Genomic DNA, 23,614 nt, shown 5'->3' with positions numbered 1-23,614 from the left:
GCAGAACAAGTAGTACTTATGCAGAAGCGGCACCGTAGGCACGATTTCCATCTCCAATGAATCGAAATCCGACCCGTGTGCCGGAAAGCCGTACCGTATGACGACGAAAAGCGGAAGATCGAACTGGTCGAGTTCGAGGACAGTCTGAAGAAGCTGGCCAACGGCAGGAGAGGAACCCAAGTGAGAGGTTGGCTTGTTGATTAGAAGAATTAATTGATGCACATACCTACCTAATGGCTTTCGGGAGTTTCTCTTGAATGGATGACCACTGACGACAATTTAGCATGCAACATTTTATTCATCGAATCGACCACTAATTACTAGGGGATCATATACATTCACTGTGGTACAGAGGTACAACCCTCTTAAGCAGAGAAAATTCTTACATTTACACGATAAGTGTGGCAATAATGCCCTTTTGTCTGGTAAAACTATAGCTTACATCACTAAAATACGAAAAAACGAAACTAAAATGTGTAGGTCACGATTGATCAGCAACTTAAAGGTACAAAAACATTTTAAAATCTAGTCTCTAAAGTCTCTGCGGTAGATGTACTCTTCGTCGTCTCGATCTCTGGAGACTGGCCGTCGAGTTTCCCGTTCGATTCGCGTCGGATAGCGACCGGAATAGTCGTAATGGGGATAACGAACGTAAGCATCGTATCGGTCATAGCGCTCTGGTCGCATTGGGTAGTCGTAACGATCGTAAGCATACCGGGCATAACGATCCCGTTCATCGTACCGCATGTATTCTGGGTATCGCGGAACGGCACGACGATAGTCCACTGGGGACGGGGAACGCCTTAAGGGAATTCTTTCAACGGAAGGCGAACGCATCACTCGAAGACGTTCCGCCGATGGAGAACGGCGCCTTTTACGATCGCGAACCGGGGACAAAGAGCGCGATTTCCGGGAGTTGGACCGAGAACGACGCGAACGAACAATGGAAGGCGAAGGCGAGCGCCGTTTGATCGAACGCGACCCCCGAGAAGACGACCGGGAACGTCTTCTGGCGCGACGAGATTCGGTGGACCGCTCCCGGAGTGGAAGCGGCGAACGAGAACGCCTCCGCGAACGAACCGGAGACCGTGACCGAGAACGACGCTTCCGGTCCCCATTTCTACTACTACTACTACTGGGTTCGTCAATGTCTTCCCCCTTTTCCTGCTTAATTTTAATCTCCAGCTCTTTGTGGCGCTTCATTTCCTGTTCGTAGAAAGCGCGCTTTTCGGCCGGTGTCTTCAGAGTGGCCTTTCGTATAATCTTAGCCTGGGCGCAGTATTCCTGAGGGTTATAAGCAGGGATTCGCAAATCGTCCCAACACTCGTCATCGTCGTCATGCACTTTTTGAGGGGCAATCGGATCTTCCGTATTGTAAACCAGTTCCGGTTCCTGCGCTTCGGACGAAGTATGCGTTGCCGCAGCCGTCGTAATGCAGTATTTGTACATATCGAAGTTGGCCCTGTCCTCGCAGGTGGCTGTGTGCATTTTAAGCTCGGGCTCCGCCACCTTGTGGGCATGATTGAACGGGCAAGTCACAAATTCTATGTTCGGATGCATCTTCCGGCACTTGAACAAATGTCTGGCCATGGCCGTGGCCTGAACCCGATGCGATTTATTGTACGGACATTCCAACAACGTCCCATATCCCATTGGGGTGGCCATTTTCTTTCTTTCAAAAATTTCAGTTCAACGTTTGTTTTGAACCAGCTTGCAGCAATCCCCCAAGGCTAAAAGTTTTTAGTAGCAAGCTGCTAGGAAGATCAAAACAAAACCCCACATTAGAACTGATTAAAACACTATTTTTGCAAAGAAAAGTTTCACCGCATGGTTAGGAAAAATCACAAAAATTTACCTGCTTATGGAATATGGCGTAGTTGGGATCTTCCTTCTTCCTGATGCTGGGCCTCACGCTTACCTTTTTTTTCTCACAAGCACATCAAACTACGAGACACAACGAGACTACTTTATGCGTTTGGAACGTTCTGGAGGCAAAAGGCAACTGCGAAACTGACAGAAGTGAAGACTGGTGTGCCAAAAGAGAAACGAAAATAAAACATGAGCGCAAAGAGAAACGTCACATTATATGTGATAGATGTTGCCCATGCAGCAATCAACGGATTTCGATTTTCAAGAACGGGTATCTTGACCGAGATGCGTAGAGAAGCTAGGAAGCATCGCTGTCATTAGGGCTGATTCACAAATTTCATAAAGCAAAGTATTTATGCACTTCAACAGAAAAGTAATCGCCTATCTCGATGCGTGAGAAATTTCTTGCAAGAAATTTTCCTTTGGTCGTAGCACGCTGTTGAAAGAAATGTCAATTCAAATGGAGCTCACTGTAGGAAATTTCTTGAGCATTTCTTGGGCAGAAAATTTTACTTTTCTTGAGCGGAACAGCATACTTAGCTTATCGCGAAAGAGAGAGCATTTGTACCGTGGTGAATCAAAATCCAGACGGTACCAATATCCGGACACTCGAAACATATTCAATAATTTAAGCTAACTGTTTGGATATATTCATAATTTCAACTTATAATAAAGCTGATCATTTTACTATCGTTTATAATCTAGTTACCATTGCAAAAAAAAATAAAAGAAAATAAATACAAATATGGGTTCATTCACAAATTTCATAACGCCAAAATTGGCCATTTTGGACACCCACCCACCCCCTCGTAACGCATCTTGTATGAATATATTTCAAATTTTGTATAAGCTGTAACATTTTCAAAATACCCACCCACCCCTTTCAGCGTTATGAAATTTGTGAATAAGCCCTATGTTTCTCCGGTTTAACGTCATTCTTCTACAGTGAAAGTTTATGTCACTCACGCAAAAGTACGATGACGTTCCAGCGGGAAGAAAACCATTACTGCGGGCCATGTTTACAGAAAATGAACGATTTCGCTGCGCATTCATCCACTCAATGTTCATCCGGTGAACATTGCTTCACTGGATGTTGGTCCGGATGTCATTTTATGTAAACACGGCCCGCATTTAGAGCGGAAAAGAAAAAGAAAATCGACAATAAAAGAAGACCGTGGATAAGTCCATAACGTGGAATTGATGATAACTTGTTTATATTGTATTTTTTGCCTTAATCCAAAGTGCGATCGCAGCTCAGTTTGGAAGCTGCGAACTTAATTGCACGTTGAAAGAAAATTACTCACTACATAGTATAAAAACGTTGCTAATTTCTAACACCACAAACAGCTGAATAGTTGGGAATTCACATCACTGATTCGTATTTTCAGGCAGACTAGAGACCTACGAATAATAATTGATGAAAATGCAACCCTTTTAAAGTGAAATTTGTACATATGAAACGTAATTATCTCTAGTTGCACAACATTTATTTCATTTTCGTCATTATTGACATAGTGTGTAAGAGATCTGTTAAGCCGTTTATTTACATTCGTGAAAGCCGCCCGGAGTGTTCACAGCCGCCGCGGCGCGCCGAGCCATTGTTTCGACTTTGACATTAGCTTCGCATCTAGAAAAGTTCGCACCTCATGAGCATGCGCGCACATAACATAAGTGGAACTCGAGCTCAAAAAGTGGCACTCAATTTAATATTTGCATGCTGGTATAAGGACATCGGAATGTCAAAAGTGTTATACCACCAATACATCAATCGACATTGCACATTGGGCCAGACCGCAAAATTAGGAGAAAAAAAAATTTGATCATGAAGATGATTTTTTAGAACAAAACTGTCTTCGGCAAAAATGTTACATATGATGAGGACTACATTTTGTCATTCAGTGTCATTAGGGTGGTCCAACAAAACACGGAAATATTTTTCCAACTCTTATGCTTTTCAAGCTAGTGCTTTGAACTGTTCTATAAAGTTGTTCTCTGTTAAATTTTGAACAACTTTGCCCAAGACGCCAACCTTGTAAGTCTACTATGGCCCTTGCTATGGCGCTTTCAATGTTGCAGGGTAGGGTTGTCCATGAAAAATTGATATTTTTCCCATAACTTTTTTACTTCAAATTCTATCAAAATTACGTCTTCTACAAAGTTTTAGAACTAGTTGAAACGCGCATTTTGGTGAAAGAGTTAAGTGATTCTATTCATTTGTTTATAAAATATGATCAGTTTTACTAAAAAAAATCATATTTTTCAAACGTCACCCCCGAAGGGACAAGCGTCAAGATCGAAGGATCAAATAGATCACGAAACTTTTGACCTTTTTTTAAGCGCGACATGTTTGATCCTGTCCCCATCGCCGCCCCGCAGGGACAAGCGCCAAGGACGAAGGATCAAACAGAATTCAATTTTGATGAGAAAACGAACATATTTTACAGAAAGTTCATGATTTTAGCTGAAATATTGTTGAGTGCTGACAAAAATAAAGTCAAAACCATCGGAAATCTTTTAAATCGAATATATGTGTTTTTATTTTTCTTTTATAAAAACATATAAATTTATAAATACGAAATAATCAGAGTACATATCTATGACATAACGACACACTATGAAATGGCATTTACAAGCATTTACGCATGTTGTTCAATGAAGCTGAACGTTCGTTCTCTGTAATGTAAACTGATCCAAGCTCAAGCACATGCTTATCAATTGCAAAATAATTTTTTATACAAAACCAAAAAGCATTGCAATTTTACAGTCTATTTTGTTTATTAAATTTGATCACTTTCAACCATACACAGCCTATTCATTGGAAATGTACAACGAATCAAAACGTTTTCATTGATGATTAAAAAAGAGGGATTATATTCCGAACACGCGGATTTTGTATGACGTGATGGTTGAAATATTTCACTGATATATGTCATCCAATTCCCAGGAAGTGGAAGTCAATTGCAACTCAAATTTATTGTGTTTGAACCTATTTTATACCCTGGGAGTAGTAATGACTTTCTAGCTCGATATCAGATAAACCAGCTTAAATTAATTCGTATGCTAAATTATTTATATGAATAGGATTTATTCGTGCTGTTCGGAATATGCGGCAGAATAATCACAGTGATTGACAATGGAAACAAAATATTATTCAATACTTTTAAGAAAAACTTACAATAAAAGGAGATATATTAATATTTTTTTCGCCAATTCTGGCTGATTTTTGCCTATTAGTTGCATCTCAAGTCAGCCTAAGCCGCAAGTGTTCGGAATATTAATCTAAACATTATATAAATAAGTATAATATGCTAAAAAATATTCAGTTTAAAAGTTTTCAACCAAATTATGTTTAGAATTTTACAGTTATGTTCAACACGCAGAGAATTGACAGCTATTCAAAATAATAAACATTTTTGTTGTTTTCAATAAGTGTTTTCGATTTGTTGTAATAAAAAACATTGTTGAAACAATAATGAATTTCATCAGAACAATCCAGCTTTTTACGCTAGCTGGGGTGAGCGGGGGGTGATTTGACTTTGACATTTCTTGGCTATCAATTTTAAAGTTTAGTCTTAGTAGGCGATAATTGAAGATCGTTGATTGAAATGTCGATAGTTTTCACTGAATTTGTTTTGCTGCTTCGGTTTTTCTGTGCATATTGCAATGCCTACTCCATTTCACACAAAACTTTATTGAATGAAAATGGTCATAACTCATAAACGAATGAATATAATCACTTAATTATTTCACCAAAATACGCGTTTCAACTAGTTCTAAATCTTTGTAGAGGACGTAATTTTGATAGAATTTAAAATAAAAAAGATATGTGCAAAATATCAATTTTTCATGGACTACCCTACCCTGCATCATCGAAAACTCCATAGGAAGCTTTCAGTAGGGAGGCTACAGTAGACTTACAAAATTAGCGTCTTGAGCAAAGTTGTTCAAAATTAAACAAAGATCAACTTTATAGAAGCGTTAAATTGCAAAGCATAAAAGTTGCAAAAATATTTCCGTGTTTTGTTGGACCACCCTAATGTCACTTAATGTCAAAATGTAGTCCTCATCATATGTAACATTTTTGGCTAAATGTTCTAAAATATCATCTTCACAATCAAAATATTTTTTTTTCATCTAATTTTGCGGTCTGGCCCAATGTGGCATTGTATTGAAATGAACCAAAGATAACATATATCCAGAGTGGCAACGAAGGGAATGAAAATAGCTATTTATGGTACAACTTTAGAATGAAATTTACACCACTCGTATTCGAGATAATTTAGTCAATGTATTAGATATCTATGTTGTTATGCTAGAATTATATTCTTTAGGTGAATGAATGGAAGGATTTTCGAAAGCAAAAGCTTTTTCACGTTACGAAACAGGAAGTTTTTTGATAGGAAATAATATTTTCGAAACGATAACATTCTGTGGTTATGAAACATGAATATTAAATAGTATGGCAGAAAAAAATACATTTTATTGAAAAATAAATATGTTTTATCTTCAGACATTGCTTTCCAACGTTGTCGTCCGTTCTCCGATCTTAATGTCTGTAATCTTCGCAGCAACTGGTCTACTGACCGAATCATATGTTTTTTGTTTACTCTTGGTAATGACAGTTCGATGTCTTCTATACTAGATATACCACTTGCCACCAGCAGAAAGTGGGTACAACTTTTCAACTCGCTTTCTCTTCGGAGTTCCACATATGTTATGTGATGCGCGATTACGGTTTGGTGCTGCGAAGTCAATAGTATATTTTTTGGCAACTTTTCCATGATAAAAATGAACGAAGTGATAATTTAACAAACTGACAAATAAACTACGTGAATGTAGTTGCGTGGTTGCAGCTTGATCAAGCTACCCTCAATCGGATACCGACAGTATCATGAGAAGTAATTACGACATAAATTCGCTTACATACAGCTCTATAAAATATTCTAGAGGCCATGCATGGATGAAATTGTTATGACTGTCATATTCAACTGAATTGAGACTTGTTTTACGAGTTTTAAGTGGTAGAATGCTGCTGTCCGGATTTTGATTCAGTAGTGTCCGGATTTAAAACGAAAGCTTGCTTTAGATGTCCGAAATTTATTAATAAGACATACACGGAGAAAGGCTAAAATACTAATAAGTATGAGACTTAATATTTTCCCAACTTTATCCCATTTTAATCATTGAGAAACTTTAAAATTAGTCACCGAAATATTATGTTTTATACCTTTCCATGCTTAATCACGAAATATTTTTTGACGAGCATATGTAGTGAATCACGCTACTCTTGAGACTTAACCAAAATTATTTCGTGTTATTTTGTTCTACACTATCCCATTGCAATCACGTCGCGTTGGTTTCTTAAAAGTACACGTTTTAAGAAATTTGATGTGCAATATTCAACCAACAGTGAAGTCTCTTCCGCGTGAAAATCATTGAAAACATTTAAAATCAAAATGTGGAAAGAGTTCCCTAAATAATTTGTTCTACAGCAAATTATCCGCCACCGCCACAAGCAGCGTAGGAGTGACAAAACGAAGCAACCCAATGCATATGAAGGTAAGTTCGTTTGTACCATACATCTTGGTATTTAGTCTTTTCGACTAACTTTTTCAGTTTGATTCAGGGAAGAGCTCCATTGCGATCGTCGGGAGCTGGCTGGAAAAAAAATGTGGGAAGAATAAGTGGAATTAAATGCTTTTCATGCGAATATTTAACGTTGTTTCATTTTGTTTTGTTTTTGGTTTACATAAGAAAAAAAAATGGCTAATTTTATTCACATTACAAAATTTTAGATCTTTATGCATGAATCAAATAATTCCCGAAAAATCATTTCCGGATATAAAATATGTTTATACTAACCAAGCCTAATGCGTAAAAATGCATCACAATGAGTTAATCGACCGAATATGGTTTTAGAATGGTATTTAAGCCATCTAGTATAATATTTTCTTAGCGTGTACAACATTGTTTAATCGAATTCCATTACATTATAGTAGTTTTTACCATGAAATTCATCATTACTTCCAAGATCAGATGCAAGACTATTAGTTAGCATAATTAAAATTCAACTAAATCGGAAGAAAACATAATGGAAATAGTGTTTTAATATTTGGTCTTGATTAGGCGTCCGGGTATTGATGCGTCACGGTATGTGGCTTCCCAATTGGGAATCGGATTGTGTCGAGTGGAGATGCAAGCTTCGGCATGACGAGTAGAGTGGAAAAAAGGCGCGAGAACTTCGGGTGGTTAGAAACGAACCAACGTGATTCCGAACGTATGACACGCGCACATCGAAGGTGCGTTGAAAAGGGAGAGCGTGTAATCGGTAAGCACTCCACTTCAGAAAGACGGAGACGACCGATTGAGCTTCTAGAGACCAGCTCCAACCCAAGAATACGAGCAAGTAGGGTCGAAGAGCCGGCGTCGTCTTTGATAAATCATTCTGTTGGCTAACGTTAACACGATTAAACGTGATTTTCGTTTACGCAAGTTTTCTGGCAAGTTGGTTGAAGCCAGCCAAATTTTTAAATTCGGTAGTTTTTGTAAAGGCTCCCCCAAATCTACGCAACAGCGACAGCGACAAATAATCGTCGCAATTTCGTTGTTGTGTCGTTGCAAGCACTCTCCGATGGAACCATCTTGACTGACACGACGCGAATCGGAGCAAAATCGCGTCGCTGTGGCTAAGACGCGCTCGTCAAACAGTGCATGCAGCGAAAAATCAGCGAAGTCGCTACGATTGTTTGTCGCTGTCGCCGTAAAAAGTCGCTTAGATCTGGGGGAGCCTTAATACGTCACGACAGGTAGGTGTCAAAAATGGCCATTTCCGGCGTTATGAAATACGTGAATGAACCCTTAAGCCAAGTACGGACCTGAAACGTAAATCACTCAAGTAAAATTTCTCCTTTTTACCAAAGTAATTTTGACAGCTGATTCAGTATGAGCAAAATGTCACTTTTACTTGCGGAATAATGGAGCGGCACATTTTTCCGTTCGGAAAAGTGACAACTCCCTTTGATTTGTACGACAGGCGTTACCGACGTTACGAAATCAGCTCTACTTCTCAGATGCGTACAGCTAAAGTAATTTCGGTAGCGGAGTCATTCCTTGACCATTTCTTGTCCTATCCTTTTGCACAGTACTTCTCATTCGTTAAAATGCTATGCCCGTTTGTCTTCCCTATCCTCGTGAACCTGTACAATGCAACAATCGATGCCAGGACTTTCCCCACCGTGTGGAAAAAAGCTATCGTCACACCATTGCCTAAAACTTCCAATGCGACCGAACCAAAAGACTGTAGGCCAATCAGCGTGCTTCCGGCGATCTCGAAGGTTCTAGAGAAGGTCCTCCTGGCCCAGATCACCGACTTCCTAGACTCAGCAGATCAATGCTTGCTCGCTAAACACCAGTCCGGATACAGAGCCCACCACAGTACCACAACAGCGTTGACGAAGGTTGTACACGACATTTACAGCAACCTCGACAATAACTGCTGCACTGTGATGGTCCTCGTGGACTTTTCGCTGGCCTTTAATTGTGTGAGGCACACTAGGCTACAGCAAAAACTTCGACAAGAATTTGGTTTTGACGAATCTGCTGCCCAGCTGATTGAATCCTTCCTCGGAAACAGGAGCCAAGCAGTCAAACACGGCGATGGGTTATCTACGGATAGGAGACTGTTCGACGGCACTCCGCAGGGATCATGCCTCAGCGCATGTACATCAACAGCCTACCCTCGGCGCTAAAATGTGAGTACCACTTGTATGCTGATGACCTTCAAATTTACGTGTCTGGTCCTACCGAGAACGTAGATAGGCTGGTCCAAGCTATGAATGAAGACCTGGCGGCAGTAGCGAACTGGTCATCGGTCAATGGACTTTCTCCCAACCCAAGAAAAACCCAAGCTGATATCAAGTTCTGCAGACAAACGATCACCTTGTGCACCACAGTTACCAACCTTGGCCTGCTGCTGGATAGCAATCTGAAATGGAAGGAGCAAGTCAACCGAGTAACCATGAAGGCATACAACACTCTGCGAACTTTCCGCCGTTTTGGATCAGTTCTATCCCAACCAGTGCGCCTCAAGTTGGTGCAGGCGGTAATAATACCAATGTTCACATACTGCGACATTGTGTATGGGATGGTACACAAATTATGTCACGCTAAATTTCGACTTTTTTGACCCCCTCCCCCCCCCTTTGTCACGTTTTTTGTATGAGTCCTTCAAAAAATTTGTAAGGCTGGTCACGCTTGGCTTGACCCCCTCCCCCCCCCCTTGGAACGTGACGTAATTTGTGCATGACCCCTATCATCCTGGTCTCACGGTTGCATTAAAGGAGCAACTGCACAGAAGCTTCAAGTCATCCATTCGATTTGTGTTCAAAATGAATCGGTATGACACAACTGCAGCTGTTCGCAATGCGGTACTCGGCCACGACCTACCGGAGAACTACCATCGTCGGATATGTTGCTTCCTGTACAACGCGTGGAACAAGAAACTTCCCGATTAAATCCTGGAACACCTGCAGCGAGGTCAAATGGAGCGAGCGAGAACATACCTGCTTCCCAGGCACACCACCAGCGGAAAGAAAAGCGTCCTAATTTCTGGGATCCCCTTCTGGAACCAACTGCCTGCCGATGTCAAAGGCAAAACATCGATCCACTCATTCAAGGAGTCCCTCAGACGCCTTCACTAGTGATAAGAATTAGACGTACTCGACAATCTATTGTACTTCGATTAATCTTCCTTTGTATTTTTCAAAATGTGTTCTTCCTTGACCTGATTTTAAGTGTAACTACAGGCCTACGTTATGTTAATAAATTACAATTACAGTACTTACAGATACCGGCCATTAGCTGTGAGGCTAGCAAGTCGAAGTAAAGTGCTCCGTGTAGTTATTATACGCAATTCGTGATCAAACGTCAGCATCCCACCGCAAAATCGCTAGTGTTTGGAGGTGATGTTTTCTTCCAAAATACGAAATCATCACCTCCAACTTAGTTCTAACGCCAACCGTTATATGAATAATGGGGGCGTGTCGGTCGTCGCAAGTTTCTCGTTAAACAGTCAATACAGATATTCATAGTTTTAGTCCGTATTTATGGTGTCTTCTTCCAGTCACGTGAAAGTCCCGTAGTATTCCTGGTTCGGGTGTTCCATTGTTGTAGCGAGTTTTAACAGTTTCGAACAAGCTCCATTTCTCTTCGTGAGAGCTGTGGAAAAATCTGTACAGCTACTGTGTAAGTTATTCTTAGCGTGTGAGAGTCCATCCGTGCCCGCCAATCTTTAAAAAAAAATAGAGACTAGTGTGTAGAGACGGCGTACCGTGTGATGCACTCAAATCACTCACCCACCCACACACAAAATCACCGTTCAGTCAGAGTCTATGAATGGAGAGTTGCGCGAAGAGACTTCTTTGAATGGTTGTTCTTCTTCGTCTTCGAAAACAGCCCCTATCTGTTTTGCTGGTCTGCTCGATAGGTAGACGGTTTGACAGTTCGATAGGTAGATTTGGTATCACTCTCCGCGCAACTCTCCATTCATAAACTCTGCGTTCAGTCAGTCAGCGATCGATGAGTACAGTGGAGTAGTGGACGAAGTCGAAGTCGCGTACGGTTCTTCTCCCTTTTGGTCGTCGATTTCGATTAGTAATTTTAACTGTGTCCCACTTGTCCGAGTGTATTTCAAGCATTAGGTCGTATGAATAAACTGAGCAAAAGCTTTTACTTTACTCAAATCCACCTGTCAAATCATTTTCTTGAGCATTTACTCAAGTTGGTATGATAAAACTGAGCATTTGAGCATTTACTTTTCGAACATCCAGATTCGTATGAATAAAGCGGTGAAAGCTGAGTAAATGCTCAGAAAATCCTGAGTCAGCTACTGACCATGCTCAATGCAATACAAACGAACGCCAAAGTTGTTTTCTGTTGTATACGGACTTTTTTCTCGTTTGGATAATGGAGATTTATTTCCTGATTCTGCAGCTGGGGAATGTGTGGACGTACCTTCAAGTGAATTAGGTTCTTGTTTACATAATTGAAAATGCCGGATCTTTGAATATACACTATGCTATCAACCCGATAAGAATTTCGACAATATTTAAAATCGACGGAAGGCTTTGAATTGATAGCAGGACCAACACTGAAAACGCACAACTTCAGAAATTAAAAATTTATGGCAAAAATGATTGTTCGACTATTAGATTATCTTTTTCTTAGTGGATAAAAAATCACCAGAAATAAAAAAAAAATTCAAAAAAATAAAGAAATTACCGAGTGGATCTACTTCAAGGATCCTCTGAAGAAGCGAACAATGATTTTCCTAAAATCTCCTTCAGGGAGCCTTCTGAGGCTTCCTCCAGGAATTCATAAACTTTCTAAGAATTTTTGCAAAGATTCCTTCATAACTTTTTCATAGATTTGAGTTGCAGCGTTTTCCAAAGATTTCTCTAAAAATGTTTAAGAAATTCCTTCAGCCTTTTATTTAGCCAAGAATGTAATTTTTTCAAAGATCATCTAGAATTTTTGTTTTCCAAAATATATATTTTTTTACAATTAATTTATTCACGATGATTATTTAAAATCTGTTTATGTAATAGCTATTTAAGTATTAAAGTATTTAAGGGGGGAATTTACGATTTTGTGACGCACTATGTACTAGATGATCTTTTTTCTTTGATGCGTTTAAGACGAAATATAATTCCAAATGGAGCCCTGTAATAAATTTCTTATCCAATTGTGTCAAGTATTTTTTATTTACAGTCGCCTCTCCACATCTCGATATCGAAGGGACCATCGACATAGGGAGAGATCGAGACATAGAACAAATTTTTAACGAATACTAGATTGAAAATCCTTCCGTTGCCAGGAAAATCAAAAACAAACAGATGTCATTTCATTTTCGCAAATTGTTTTGAATCTCTAAAATCTAGTCTAGTAACCTTTGATAATGGGCATATCGACATACGGAGAGAAAATTGGGGACGAAAATCACATCGAGATAGGGAGATATCGAGATAAGGAGGATATCGAGATATGGAGAGTGAAAATGTATGCAGAATGAAGGGACCGAAAAAATCATCGACATAGGGAGAGATATCGAGATGTAGAACATCGAGATGTGGAGAGTCAACTGTATTTATTTATATGTTTTTGGAGCGAGCAGCATGCTAAGCTTTAATAAAATGCTATTCCTACAGATTTTTGCAAGCTTTCAGGGAATTCTAATAAATCCTGTATTTTTTCAGACTTTCTCAGAGCTACAGTACTGGACAGAATAAAGTACGCATTGGCCGTTTTTTCATACAAGATGATCAAGTTTGGAGTCTTATATCTCGGTTTCTAGTTGTCCGATTGACCTGAAATTTTCACCGCAGCTTGAAAGTAACCTCAAATTCGCTAGGCTAGAAATTCATAGTTTTTCATTTACGAACTTTTAAGTTATCGCAAATCTCAAATTTTGATAAAAATGACAAAATTTTAAAGCAAAAATAATTTTTAAATGAAAATACTTAGAGCAATATGTCCTTCTGAAAAAATGTACAATTTGATAAGACACACAAGTTTGCAGAACATAATTTTTCGGTAAAACTGATTGTTTTCAAAATATTTTCAAAATTAAATTTTGCAATTTTTTGCAAATTGAGAGATTTTTAATAATTTAAAAGATTGTGTTTCAAATGCAGTGATATTTTTTAATTGAGTAAAATCTATGTAATATCTAGGCTGTGGTGAAAATTTCGGATCAATCGGACCACTAAAAGCTGAGATTCAGATCTCCAAACTTGACCATTTTGTATGGAAAAACGGCCAATGCGTACTTTATTCTGTCCAGTACTGTAATTTCATAAAAAAAAATTAATAAATCTTATACGCATGTTTTTTTTAAACTTTTCAGTGGTATTTGCCTTGAACGTAAACTACTATAATAATACTACGGTAATATCGTTATATTTTCACTACGTTTTCTTCTTGAACTACAGGGTGTCGACTACCTGGAAGGGGCCCAGATAGCCGTAGCGGTAAACGCGCAGCTATTCAGCAAGACCAAGCTGAGGGTCGTGGGTTCGAATCCCACCGGTCGAGGATCTTTTCGGGTTGGAAATTTTCTCGACTTCCCAGGGCATAGAGTATCTTCGTACCTGCCACACGATATACACATGCAAAAATGGTCATTGGCATAGTAAGCTCTCAGTTAATAACTGTGGAAGTGCTCATAAGAACACTAAGCTGAGAAGCAGGCTCTGTCCCAGTGGGGACGTAACGCCAGAAAGAAGAAGAAGACTACCTGGAAAAACCTGGAAAGTCAGGGAATGTCAGGGAATTTATTTTTGACCTGAAAAGTCAGGGAAAATCAGGGAATTTCACTTGAGTTCAGGGAAAAAATATCAATACAACATCAAACGAGTTTATTGTCTGCAAAGTAATTGATCATGCTAAATCAATACACCTTCAGCATGGCTTTGCTTTGCAGCCGTGGACTCTAACCACTCGACTAAAGAACCAGGACCCAGAAAATTCTCCAGAAATTCTAAGGATGATTCTCAAAGTTCCTCGATTATTTTTAGTAATCCAGAAAATCATTGAAACGCAGAAATTCCAGGAATATCATTTGAAATAATCTTGATAATCAATTGACCAATGCTGGGAATGGTAATAGTAGTAGGCTTGAATTTTCGCGAAAATCACGTGGCTTTCCCAGTACAGTAGTTGAAAAACGTGAATCTCACCAAGTAGCCTATGTTGGGTGCATGAATTTTCTAAAACGTTAGTGTCATTGAAGGCTCTTAATGCGGGAAATGCAGCGGAAAATAGAACATTTTTCTACAGTAATTTTGGGTTGCCCTTAGCAACGAGTGTTTTGCAATTTTCAAGGCTTTTTGCCTACATCAGCGATGGACGTGAGTTTCACTGGCTTCGCTGACTGCGATTGGCTTTGTTTAGCTACTGTTGAGTGAATTTCAGATTTTTGCCCGGCCCTGCTATTGACAATTTGTAATATTACTTAGAGATACTCGTAGATGAATTCTTAGAAGAGTTCCTCGGAGCATTGCTGAAGGTACGACAAGTACAAGAGAAACATTAGAAACCTTTTAATCAGCGCGTTGTTCAAGCCCTGAATGCATTCTGTTAAGAATATTTAGATATTTTTTTCGGGGAGAAAAACTAGGGGTAATTCATATCGAAATCCTAAAATATTAACTGTAACGAATCATTGTGAAGAATTATCATAGATATTCTAAGAAAAAAAAATGAAAACAATTTGGAAACTTTCAAATTAGGTCTAAGGTAGTTCACTAGCCGAGAACATCTTTGTTCATACAGATCTTCAAGTTTGAAAAGTAAATAGATTCTGAGTTGTTCAGTTTTATCATATCAACTTGAATAAACGTTCAAAAATGTCATCTGGCAGGTACATATATCTCAAAAAAGTAAAAGCTTTTGATCAGTTTATTCATACGATCTATAACATAACGAATATGTATCTTCTTGTAAAAATCTTACTTATTTTGGTTCAAATTAACCAACTGAGTGGTCTGGAACTATTCTGGAAAATGACTGGAAGGTCAGGGAAAGTCAGGGAAATTTATTTTCAAAATTGAGTCGACACCCTGAACTAGAACTTATACAATTTCTTAAATTCTGTTGAAAGTTCCCAGAAATAATCAGGGATTTTATATTCCTCTTGAATTTTTACAGACATTACGTTTAGAATTCTTTCAGAAGATGTTTTGTATAACCCTAGAGATTTTTGCAAGAATTATTATCAAGCTTTTTCCAGAATGAACTTTAGACTCAACAGGTAAAACCGCTGATTCATGCGAAGATTCCTTATCGATTTCCTGTGATATTTTTATTTTACTAAGGAAATCTTCCAGGAGCTTTTTGAGGAATTCGTTAATAAATTTTACGGTAAGTTACAGGATTTTTTCCTCAGTGTTTGTTTATTTCGGAAATCACCCAACAAATTAATGGACTAAAAAAATGTCACAAAAAATTCAAAATTCCTCAAAGAAAATCTTAAAGGATTCCTATGGGTATTGCTCACAGAGTTACTAAAAGTATTTCGATCAATATCTTGACTATAACTTCTGGCCTAACATCAAATAGTGCTTCGTTAATTAATTTTGGATATTACTCAAACTTTGCTAAAAAAAAATCAAAAGTGATTCATCTAGTGGTTGTTTTAATAATGTCCATAATAGATCCTTCAATATCTAGAAACTACTCGTAATACATCCAGTGAATTATTCAGAAGTTACCTCAGGTTTTTATAGAAAAGTACCTCTAGAGACACTTTCGAGAGTTCCTTCACAATATTTTATAAAAACTTACAATTATTTGTTTAGCCTTTTCACTACATTAAGATAACCGTAGTGGAAAGTTCGTATCAATTCAGCAAGATTAAGCTGAAAGTCGTCGGTTAATCCCACCGGTCGAGGATCTTTTCGTAAAGTAAATTTTCTCGACTTCCCAGGGCATTGAGCATCTTCATATCTGCCACATGATATAGACATGCAAAAATGGTCAATTTACAGAGAAAGCTCTCACTTTTAACTGTGGAAGTGCTCATAAGAACACAAAACAGAGAAGCAGGTTCTGCTCCAGTTGGGACGTAACGCCAGAACAAAGGAGGGAGAAGGAACTATTTTTGAAAGTAAAGATTTCTAAATATATTTTCTTAAAAATCCTGGTAAGTAAATACGGGAATTTCTCCAGAACCCAATCATGAATTCAGAGGAACTTCTCCGAGAATTTGTCAATGATTTCTGCTATAAATATCTTCAATAAATCTTCTAAAACTTGAATCGGCTCTTGAACATATTTCTTCTATCCACATTCCATTATTTGCTACATTCTAGGGATTTTCTGGATCCCTTAAAACATTTCTGAAGTTATCTAATGATGAGTTATTTAGAAAATTTTATTGAAAAAGTTCTTGAATTAATTTCATATGTAAACTCTGAAATAATCACAAATACATACTTGCAGAAACTTTTTATTTAATCTTCTTCTCTTCTCTCTGGCGTTACGTTTCAACTGGGACAAAGCCTGCTTCTCAGATTAGTGTTCTTATGAGCACTTCCACAGTTATTAACTGAGAGCTGTCTTTGCCGATTGACCATTTTTGCATGTGTATATCGTGTGGCAGGTACGAAGATACTCTTATGCCCTGGGAATCGAGAAATTTTTTATTTAATGTTATGGTTGAATCTCCTAAAGGGGATTTTCATGAAACCAGAATTACGAAAAATTTAAAAACATAAACCAATCTATAAGAAAAAACTTTCTAGGGACTCATTCGCAAATTGCATAACGCTAGAGGGAGTGGGTGGGTGTCCCAGGGATGTTACAACTCATACAAAATTTGAAATACATTCATACAAAATGCGTTATGAGGGGGTGAGTGCGTATCGAAAATGGCCATTTTCAACGTTATGAAATTTGTGAATAAACCCTAGGGGAACCCATCGAAGTATTCCTAAAAAAAATATATAAAATTACTACAAAAATAGTACTAATAGTAAAAACCAGCTTCAATAACCTTTTAACATGAACCTTGAAGGAATTTCTACCAGACGCTTTGAACTAAATCTTGTTACATCTTTAGATGAAATCTGTTTTCTCCTAGAAAATATCTGGAAATTTCAATCCAAAAATTCCTTCAGGAATTCCTGTAGATTTTTTGAAGCAATAGCACAGCCAAGTAGTAGTCGCATTGCAAAAATGTTTTGGAGAAAATACTGAAGGTATGATTAGTGAAACTCTTAAAGGCACATTCAAAGAAATAGTTAACTTTTAGATACGACATTAAATTAACGATAAATAAAGTAGTTTTGAGTCTTTTTATCCATCTTTTCATCATTCCTGGAAAGTACCTACCTTCTGAGATTCTATTGTCAAATATTATAGTACGTTTTTAAAAACTCGAGAGTATTCATGTATCTATCTGTGGAAGAAATTGTGGCGGTATTACTGAGAAAATTCTTGAAAAATGTTGGTATCTAGAAGAATCCCTCAGAGGTTCTTGGACGACCATTTAAAATTTAGCATGCAAGATTCCTTAAAGACAACTGAGAATATTCATGACAGATTTTTATATAATCTGTGTCGGATTTTGAGCGAAACCAATGGATGCTGTCTGGTAAGATTTCTGACATGCACCTCTATTTTTTAGTGAACTTCAAGAATTCTCCAAAAAGTTTCCCTTAGTGAAGTTGTTTCATGAGGGTGAAGATAAATAGAAGCAACCCCTCCAATCTAGAAAACCAGACAGCCGTTCAAGCTGGTCACTCGCTGGTGGTGTTTAATCGATCTACCTTTCAAGTCAAACCGTTCTCGATTTAAGATTATACAATTCAAAACCCCTATTGAGTTCTGCAGCATATTCTATTTATTGTTTCAGTCAGGGCTCCACGACATTTGTAACATTTGATACGGGCCCATTGCTTTGACTCGTGGAAACTCCTTCATTAGCGGCTAATCCGGTCAACTGCTTTTGATATTGAGGTTTCCATGCACTTATTAATGGTGCTGCGCCATAGGGACTCGTATCGCTTGATTTCATGCACTTGCGCACCTGTTGGCTCAATACCCATCGATGGGAGCTGTTAGGAAGGGATATAAAATATTGTAAGTTTTTGTAAATAAATTACAGAATTAAGTTAGAAACTTACCTTTGCGTACGGATCTGTTGCTTCAATCGGTGGCTTATGCGGCGCAAGGTAGAATCTATTCGCGGACGGAACAGTTACCGTCACACTACAGCAGTTGGGATACCGTTTGTAGCCCTTGCAGGTGTTACAGGATAACTTGAAATTCTCCCCTGTTGCGTCTCGCCGGGTCATTGTATGGCCCCAGCAACCGGCAACAACATAAAGATCCTCAAAGATACTATTTTTCGCACCGCTGGGATTCTTCTTCCTCGCGGGCCAAAACAAAACAACATTTTTGACAGAGTAAAAGCTAAGTTCGAAATTCGAACTTACTCTGAGCAAAGTATCGTTTTATTCATACGGTTTTGAGTAAATGCTCAGAGACTTTACTTTGCCCAAATCGGGTTGAGCATGAGCAAGTACTCGGTTTTATTCATATGACCTATTGTGTTTAGTCAGAATGCATTGGTCTAGTGTTCATTGTATTTTTCGGAAGTTTTAGTTTGATTTGCACCGGATTTTCTGCTCTAGTGCGAAGATTCTCTCGGCGAAGGTCCCCGGAGTGCGAATCCGGTGGAGTACGGACCTATTATGTCCGCAAAGACACAATAAAGCCAATTTTCGGTCCGCCTGTCGTGAGCTCTTGCGGCGTCAGTTCGGTGTGCGGCTGTTCAGTGGTGCCAAATAAAAGTGAGGTTAAGTGTGAAAGCAATAACATTATTCAATTTGAATCGCTGTTTCGCAACCTGAAGTAATTCGTCACGAATTTGCCACCGTCGGGGATCTTCGTGGATCGTTAGCAAGGATATCGGCCACCGTCGGGGCTCCTTGCTGTGTCGTTTCTCGAATGCTGTTGGGTGTCCCCATCCGAGTATTCTGTGCAACCGGCGAAACCACAATGCAACACTAATCCGGAACCCTGAATCGTTAGCGCTAGAGGTAATATCACCGATAATGAAAGAGGATCTATGTGGAACATGCAACCAGGCAGAACCACCTACGGGAAAGAAGAAGAAAGTGGGAAAGCGGAATAAAAGCAATGTGGAGGAAATCAGTTGGATCAGCTGCGACGCGTGTCAGAAGTGGTTCCACACATTGTGTGTACGGATAAGTGATTCCCTCCTGTCCGAAGTCAAAAACTACGTCTATCTGTGCGAAAGATGTAGTGTGATCGGTAGTCTCATTCGTGTACCATCGGATGCATCCTGCAAATCCGATCTGGTCGAGGTGCAGAAACGGATAGACGAACTAACCCTGCAGATAAAAAAGCTCGAATCCGAAATCAGCACTCACCAAATCTACACGAAGAAGCAGATCGATCGCTTCCAAAACAAAATTCGCTCCATCGATCAAGCAGGCGATTCTCCATCTTCCACCAGACTGACAGAGGACATGGAGCAGAAAATACAGATCATCGAGTCCGGTGCGAAGCTTGCAAAAATATGTTCCCAGAGTATCAACTGCCACCGAATTTCCATCAACAAAGTACCACATCGTGAAGGAGAGAACACTCGGTCCATCGTCGAAAGCTTTCTAAGTTTCCTTGGTATCAGAAACCTGATGTCACACGTTACATCCTGCTTCCGGCTGCCCGTGAAGCCGTCCAAGTGGACCGACAGGTCGCTCACTCCGACAATCGTGGTAGTATTCAGTAGCGCTGAAGTACGCTCGGAAGTTTTGAAGAAATACTTCCAGTTACACAAAGAAGCCAAGTTGTGTAATTTGGAAAAGGGGCTTCCTCTACAGTATCGCTTCACCGTTAATGAGATGCTCTCTGTTAAAAGCTTCCGTGTTCGAAACCTTGCGCTAAGAATGAAGCAGAAAAAGCTCATTCAATCGGTGTACGTCAGAAACGACAGCATATCCATACGTCTACCGTGCCAGAAAAAGTACATTCCCATCGAAGATACCGGACATCTGCTTAAATTGATGAACGCAAGCTCTTGCACTAACGAGTCCTCGATTTTCTACGACGCAGAATCCTCACATTTCTAAATATTTAATCAAGCGCTAACGATTCCTATCACGACGAAAATATGCCCAACAATTACACGAACCTCCGTATAGGCCACCTTAACGTCCGTGGACTAGAATGTCACGCGGATGAAATGAAAATTCTACTCGACAAGAACCAGTACCACTTTTTCGCAGTCACCGAAACCAAAATGAAAGCATCCAGTTCGATGGGGCCCGTTCGAGTCCCGTCTTACAATTTCATGAAACACTGCCTACCAGCTGGAAGAGGCAGAGGCAGCAAATCATGCGGTGGAATAGGACTGTACTTCCTCAAAGGGCTGAAGGTTTCACCAGTGATGAAGTCAACTTTCAACCCCGACTTCCCTGTTGGACAAAGGTTCGAATACCTTGTGGTCCAAACCAAAATCAACGAGCTCACTGTAGGTATCGCAATCATCTACAATCCAATCGTTACTAATCCGAATTTCACCGCTGAGTATGAAAAGTTACTTTTTGATATACAAGACCTAGGCGTCGACAGGCTGTACCTCCTAGGAGATTTCAATATCAATGTAACTGCACCTTCGCCTACCGGAAACCATGAAGCACTTTTGCGAATACACCAAACTTTTAATTTAACAATTCTGCCAACAACTCCAACTAGGATTACAGACAGGAGTGCAACGACTATCGACCTGATGGTTACCGACTGCCCTCAATCAATTGTGACGGCCAAAGCAGTCTCGAACTCAATTTCGGATCACGAGACAATTTACCTAATCTCGAACGTTCGATGCAGGAAACCAACAGCCCACCGCCTAACGGTAAGAGATTTCCGTGCCATCGACACAACCAGATTGCAAGCAGACTTCCAGGGAATAAGATTCGAAAACATTTTGGATACGAGGGACGTCAATGTCAAAACACAATCCCTCACGTCTGAATTGTGCAACCTGATGGATCGCCATGCACCTGAGAAGATCATCACAGTCAAGGATAAACGCACGCCATGGATGACAACAGAAATTGAACAAGCAATCGTCGTCAGAAACCTTGCCCACGAACTCTATTCGCGAAATCCTCATCGAAGGCGGGATGACGCACAATGGCTGGAGTATACCCAAAAACGTGACCGAGCTGCAATCCTGGTTTCACAAGCCAAAAAGCGTTACGGCGAACGTTACTTCGCACCACATCTACCCGCGAAAAAACTCTGGAACAACCTAAGGAGGGAGGGCGTTCACAACAGCACCAAGAAAGAGCTACCAGAGGAACAGATCGACGTTGAGCAGCTAAACAGCTTCTTTTGCGAAGGTCATCGCCAACTACAAATTCAAGTGCCTGCAACCTCTACGAGGAATGAACTACATCGTGCAATCAGAGACGAGGGCGTCAGGGAACAGTTTAACTTCTGCCATACCAACGCTGGTGAAGTTGCCTCTAAAATGAACCAGATTCAATCAAACGCCACCGGTGCGGATGGCATCCCAATCTCGTTTGTAAAGCTGCTTTGTCCATTCATCTATCCCGTACTGGTAGACCTGTACAACTCGGTGATTGATAGCAGAACGTTTCCAGTCATGTGGAAGAAGGGAATCGTCACTCCGATTCCAAAAGTGCCGAACCCGCTACATCCCAAAGACTTCAGGCCGATTACAGTGCTTCCCGCAATATCCAAAGTACTGGAAAAGGTTTTACTCGACCAGATTGTTGAGTACATCGATGCTCCAGGCTCGCATTTGCTTTCGAGGTGCCAATCGGGTTACAGGAAGAAATACAGCACAACAACAGCTCTCGCCAAAATTACACACGACATCTACAACAGCTTCGATGGTGACCACTGTACTCTCATGGTGTTAGTGGACTTCTCTCTCGCATTCAATTGCGTCAACCACCTGAAATTGAAGTCCAAGCTCAGCGAAGAGTTTTGCTTTTCTCAAGATGCCTGTGCGCTGGTTACATCCTTCCTTGGGCATCGCAGCCAAGCTGTGAAAGTTGGATCAACGGTCTCTGCAGTGCACCCTCTCACAGATGGTACGCCCCAGGGTTCCTGCCTAAGCGCTCTTCTTTTTAGCCTGTACGTAAATAGTCTGCCGCAGGGACTCAAGTGCAGCTACCAGCTGTACGCAGACGACCTACAAATATATGTATCCGGACCAAAGCAAGACATCGAAAGGCTTGTAGCGTTGGTCAACACCGATCTTCAGCACATTGAACGTTGGGCCGGGATCAACTCACTTTTCCCAAATCCAAAAAAAACTGAAGCTATCATCTTTTGCAGAGAAGGAACAATTACACCGATTACAGACATCACCTTTTGCGCCGAAGCCATCCCACTATCCGATAGCGTCACTAACTTGGGTCTACAAATGGACAGGAATCTTCGATGGCTCACTCAGGTTAATGGAATCACAAAAAAAGTTTTTGGCACTCTGCATACCTTTCGTCGTTTCTCGCCTGTGCTGACTACCCAAACCCGGAAAAAACTAGTGCAAGCAGTGGTGATGCCTTTCTTCACCTATTGCGATGTAGTGTATCACCCCGGCCTGTCCGTAGCACAAAAGGAGCAGCTGAACAGATGTTTTAAGGCTGCGGTCCGTTTCGTATACCGGCTTCGTCGGAGAGAGTCCACCGAAGAAGTGAGGAACACCATCTTGGGACACGATCTAGCAACGAACTATCGGAACCGTATTTGCAGCTTTATGCGACAGGGATATGCCAAGGATCTGCCCGACTATTTGCTGCAGCACCTTCAGCGAGGAACGCAAGAGCGCACTCGGTGCTTTACCATCCCAGCACACACGACGTCCCAAAGGAAAAGTATCCTCATTGCAGGAGCTCTTAGCTGGAACGGCGTTCCTCTTCAAATTAAGCTTGAACCAACAATTAATTCATTCAAGGCAGCCGTCAAACGATGGCAGTAGATAATAGGTACCTAGATTAAATTTAATGTGTTCGTTATTGACACTGACAGTCACTGTAACTTGTAAAACCGTGATTTAATTACTAGTTTCCAATGTTTAATATCCAAATTTACTTCGTTCGTTTCCTTGACCTGAGATATAGTTTGTAAACTGACAGGGTATCGTAACGTTAATAAATTACAATTACAATTACAATTACAATTA

At 40.0% G+C, this 23,614-nt stretch overlaps 1 protein-coding gene across 2 annotated transcripts; it reads right to left on the bottom strand.

Annotated features, from left to right (window-relative positions):
* Positions 1–278: 278 nt before the first annotated feature.
* LOC5578732 (serine/arginine repetitive matrix protein 2) lies at positions 279–2,015 on the bottom strand. 2 transcript variants are annotated; one of them, XM_021839050.1, is made up of 2 exons: positions 1,856–2,015; positions 279–1,754 (listed from the first exon to the last, which is right to left on the bottom strand). In XM_021839050.1, the coding sequence occupies exon 2, from the start codon at positions 1,663–1,665 to the stop codon at positions 526–528; it is 1,140 nt and encodes a 379-aa protein (XP_021694742.1). In that variant the 5' UTR covers positions 1,666–1,754; positions 1,856–2,015; the 3' UTR covers positions 279–525. The 2 variants fall into 2 exon arrangements, with proteins under 2 accessions (XP_021694742.1, XP_021694743.1); XM_021839051.1 differs by having other exon boundaries at positions 279–1,751.
* Positions 2,016–23,614: the final 21,599 nt, after the last annotated feature.

This window comes from Aedes aegypti, chromosome 1, assembly GCF_002204515.2.
Source record: "Aedes aegypti strain LVP_AGWG chromosome 1, AaegL5.0 Primary Assembly, whole genome shotgun sequence".
Classification (NCBI taxonomy): domain Eukaryota; kingdom Metazoa; phylum Arthropoda; class Insecta; order Diptera; family Culicidae; genus Aedes; species Aedes aegypti.
This window is presented reverse-complemented; position numbering and strand designations above follow the sequence as displayed.